This window comes from Vombatus ursinus, unplaced genomic scaffold (genome assembly GCF_900497805.2).
Source record: "Vombatus ursinus unplaced genomic scaffold, bare-nosed wombat genome assembly UNPS02015392.1, whole genome shotgun sequence".
Taxonomy (NCBI): domain Eukaryota; kingdom Metazoa; phylum Chordata; class Mammalia; order Diprotodontia; family Vombatidae; genus Vombatus; species Vombatus ursinus.
The window spans coordinates 99,745-104,668 of NW_020955170.1; the positions used below are offsets into that span (position 1 = coordinate 99,745).

At 40.3% G+C, this 4,924-nt stretch overlaps 1 protein-coding gene across 1 annotated transcript in view; it reads right to left on the reverse strand.

Moving 5' to 3' along the window:
- The window catches only part of TDP2 (tyrosyl-DNA phosphodiesterase 2), a 15,338-nt gene that overhangs the window by 2,164 nt on the left and 8,250 nt on the right, over positions 1-4,924 (reverse strand). Inside the window, exon 6 of the mRNA XM_027847218.1 lies at positions 2,195-2,365. Coding sequence (XP_027703019.1) covers positions 2,195-2,365 — 171 coding nt within the window. The remainder of the gene's footprint in view (positions 1-2,194; positions 2,366-4,924) is intronic.

Sequence of the window (4,924 nt, forward strand, 5' to 3'; positions counted from 1 at the left end):
ACTTTGTTTACAATTCACTTTCCTCAGGACAGCCCTAATTAATATCCCCATTTTATAGATAAGGAAACAAGTTTAAAGAGGTCAAGTGACCTGTGCAAGGCCACACCACTAGTCTAGCTGGGGTATGAATTTGAATCCAGGTCTCACCCAACTCTAAGTCCAGTACACATGCCATCACACTATTACATGCTATATTATATCCAAGGACTGTCAGGAGTCCCAGAAAAATTGTGATCTTAAATAATTTTAGATATGTAAACTAAGGTATAATGTCACTGGGATCGGAGAAGAAAATGGTTTTATTTGGAGACGCATCTGAGCACAGAATGGGAGGTTTAATTTACCCAGAACACCCTTTTGTAGCAAAGCAGAAGTGAATCAATACCTCCATTTCAGTTCAATTTCACTGTGATATAAACTACAGAGCAGGAAGTAAAAAGGAAAGCCAAGTCTAACACTATACAATTTATGGGGTCTCCATCCTATGCCAAGCATGGCACAGAATACACAAAAGGCACAAAAAAAACCAGAAACAAAAGACAGAGTCCTATCGTCTAGGGAGTTTATATATTTAAAACAGACCTTCCTGTTGCACATCCTTCTCACTTACATAGTGCCTACTTGGATGCTTCTCAGGCAACTCTTAAAGGATTAGCCATAATATTGGGAAAGCCTGAGAGAAATAGCAGTTTCAGTTTTAGGCCCTATTGGCTAGAACTCCCAACATATTTCCAATGGAACATAAAACTTTCATTACATACAGTAAACTCAAGGGTCTGAGTCCTCAGACTTAGAGGCCATGACCAGCTTAACTGTACCTATTCTAACTTTCTCTCACTTCCACCACAGCAATTTGGCTTCAAGCAGGGCAGGTTTTTCATTCTTTCCCAAACATATCTACTACCTACAGCTCTTGGCTTATACAGCTCCTTGGAAGCTAAGGTAGCAGAGTGGATAGAGCACTGGGCCTGAAGTCAAGATATGAGTTCAAATCCAGCCTCAGGCACTTAACTGAATGATCCTGGAGCAAGTAAGCAAGTCACAAGAACCTGTCTGCCTCAGTTTCCTCAACTATAAAGTGAGGATGATAATAACAACATCTATCTCCCAAGATGTGAGGATCAAATGACATAATTTTTGTAAAGTACTGGGCATTTAATGCCTGGCACATAGTAAGCATTTAATAAATGTTTGTCTCCTTCCTTCCCCTCTCATATTCTCTGCTCACCAGCTCTTACCCATCCTTTTAAGGCCCAGATCAAGTATTACCACCTCAAATCATAGGACCTTGGATTCAGAGCTAGAAGGGACCTTAGTGGTCACTGAGTCTAGTGTCCCAGAAGTTCAGTGGTCAAACACCTCACGTCTGAGAAAGCACTGGTAGCCAGGTCTTTCTGATACCACAAATAACATTCTGTCCACTAGGATATACTGCCATTCCAAGATTTCCTTGACTACTCAAGTCCACACTGACTGTTCCCTGCTCTGAACTCCTACAGCAGATATTATCTGCATGACTTCTCTTAGTACTTAATCATAAACTCTCAGATCATTACCTAGCTCATGTTTTGTTTCTCTAATAAGATTGTAAGATCTTTATGGTCAATGATCACGTCTTACACTTATATACCCCATTCTACCTAAAAGAGTACTTGCAACATAGCAGACACTCAGTAAATAATTGCAGAATTAGGATGATATACATTATGGTTTGTGCATATAACAGGTCAATTAAAGACCTGGGCTTAATAGAATGGGTCACATTATCCATTTTTTGTTGCAAAGAAGCAACAAGGGTCTTCTGAAGTAAAAGGTAAGCTTTTTCAGGGCAAGGACTGACTTGCCTCTGTTTTTTATGGGTATCCCCAGTCTTAGCAGAGTCCCTGGCCCACAGAAGAGCCTTAATAAATACTTGCTGATTGATTCACATAAGAAAAGTTTCCTAACAACTGAAAAGTAGTTCAAAGTAGAATGGGCCATCTTGGGAAGAAGCCCTTCATTGGAGTTCTTCAAGTCAAGTCTGGATGACCACTTGTAAAGTAAGCTGCAGAGGTGATTATTTTTAAGTTATAGGCTGAACTAGGAAACCACCAAGGTTCCTTACTCTGAAATCCTGTGGCCACATAAGAGAGAAAAGAAAAACAAATCAACCAGTTTACTACATGAAACACTGAAATGATACACTGTAACTCACTTCATGGTCCCTTAAATTTGTATCTCCTCCAAATATAACTGTAACTGACTCTGGGACTTCTTGCATTTTCTTTAACACCATTTTTAGCTGATTCATCCGTTCCCGAGCATGGTTTCTGGTGCTCTCGAAGTGTGAGTTCAAAAGGCAAAGTTCATTACCACATACAGTCACCTGCAACAGAATAGTACCCCTGAGTTAAGTTGTAGTCTGCCTATTTTAATATCCAATGCTAAACTTTAATCAGAGAAGGTCTGAGGATTACTCAAAAGTTCATAAATCGTCAAATCAGTATTACTATCAACAAATAAGGAACAGCATCAGCACAGGTAAGGAGACATGAAAATAATAGGGTATAAAAAAGGACAGTGATTATAACAGAATGGGGCTGGGGTGGGATTAGAAGTTACATGATATGTTCTTGGTTTTTTGTTTGTTTGTTCTTTGNGTGTCTGAGGCCGGATCTGAACTCAGGTCCTCCTGACTCCAGGGCCAGTGCTCTATTAACTGCACAACCTAGCTGCCCCAGAAGTCATATGATAAGAGGGAGTGAGCAGAGAGAGTAGTAAGAAAGCTAAGTGAACAACTTTCTCAAGAAGTCTGACTGTGAAAAGGAGAGGAGAGGTAAGAAATGGAATGATAAGTAGCTAAATGAATTCTAACCCTTTATCTTTTAAAGCCAAACTTGAAAAATTACAAATCTAGGAATTGGCTATCTAATAATACCTTTGACAAGAAATCAGCTAGCCTCCAAATGGAGAAATCCATTGAGGAAGAACCCACAATCTCCCAAGGCCATCCATTCCACTTTTAGACAGAGTTAATTGTTAGAAAGGTTCCCTTCTATTTAGCCTAAATCTCTTAATTCTGTTCTCTGGGACCAAGAAGAAAGCTCTCATATCCCCAACTTGTCTTCTCTTCTCTATGACTCACTCAACAATACCAGCTCCTTTTCATGTGGCATTACCTCCAAGTCTCTCACAACACTAGATGCCTTCTTCTGTACATGCCTCCAAACATACTAGTATTCTTCCTAAAATGTGGCAGCCAGACCTAAACTCCAGGTATGATCTGACCAAGACAGAGTACAGAACTATTAACCCTCTTATTCTGGCATTATGGCTCCTTTAATGCAGCTCAAGGTCATGTTGATATTTTTGGTTACCATGTCATAATCATAATGAGTGCGGACACCACTAAAACCGTCAGATCTTTCCTCACATTTCAGATCTTTTTCCATGAAAAATGAACTCTTACACTGCCCCTGTAGCCCTTCCTCCCAAAACAACCACATTTTGTACTCATACAGTCAAGTCAATAAGCATTTGTTAATTACAAAGAAAGGCAGGATGGGGGGTGGGGGAGAGAGAAAGTTAACAATAATGTGAACAGTAAAAGTCGAAGAATTGGGATTTTATCTAAATCTTGAAGGAAAGCAGGGAAGCTAGGAATAGGAGGCATCAAAGAAGAGTATTTCAGGCCGTGTGATTTTCAAGGATCAGCCAGTAAGCCAATGGAGCAGGAACAGAGAATATGTAGAAGGGAGAAAAGTATTATGATTGGAAAAGGAGGAAGCAGCAAGATTTTGAAGGGCTTTAAATGTCAGAGTATTTTACATTGATTCTGGAGGTAAGAGGGAGCCACTGAAGTTTATTGAGTAAAGGGGTGACATGGTCAGACGTTCACTGGAAAATCATTTTGGCAGCTGAGGAGAAGAGGGATTGGATAGGAAGGCACTTGAGGCAGGGAGACCAGTTAGAAGACTACTGCAATAGCATATGTGGTGATGACGGCCTCCATAAGGGTGGTGTCTGTATAAGTAGAAAGGGACATATGATGAAGATGTTGTGAAGGTAGAAAGGACAAGATTTGACAAGACTGGATATGTGGGATGAGTATAAGAGTCAAGGATAACACCGAAGTTGTTAGCGAGGGTGACTGGGAGAATGGTGGTGCCCTTAGTAACAGAATACCTGGGAACGGCGTAGGGGAAAGGTTGGTAATATAATGAGATGTGAAATGTGTTTTGCTTGACTATATATATATTTATACAAGAATTTTTTTTCTTTTTTTCCCCCAATGGAAGGAGTGGGAGGAAGAGAAAACCAATTTTTAATAACTGAAAGAAATATTTTTTTTTTAAAGAAAGATGTTGCATTCTGTTCTGGACCTGCTAGGTTTGAGATACCTAAAGATTTTCCAATCTGAGATGTCCAAAAGGCAGTTGATGATGTAGGACTGTAGCTCAGTAGAGAAGTTCAGACTGGATATATAGATCTGAGAATCACGGGCACAGAGATGAACCCATGAGAGCTAATGAAATTACCAAGTGAGACAGTATAGAGGGAAATGAGAAAAAGGCTTAGGACAGAGCCTTGGGAGATACCCACAATTAGTGGCCACATTACAGATGGAGATCCAGCAAAAAAAGAGATTAACAAAGAGAACCAGGAAAGAGCAATATCATGAAGACTTAAAGAGAGGACAGCTAGGTGGCACAGCAGATAGAGTGCCAAGCCTGGAGCCTGGAAGACCTGAGTTCAAATCTGACCTCAGATACTGACTAGCTGGGTATCCCTGAGCAAGTCACTTAACCCTGTTATCCTCAGTTTCCTCATCTGTAAAATGAGCTGGAGAAGGAAATGGCAAACCACTCCAGTATCTTTGCCAAGAAAACTCCAAATGGGGTCACAAAGAGTCAGGCAAGACTGAAACAACTGAACAACAATAGTA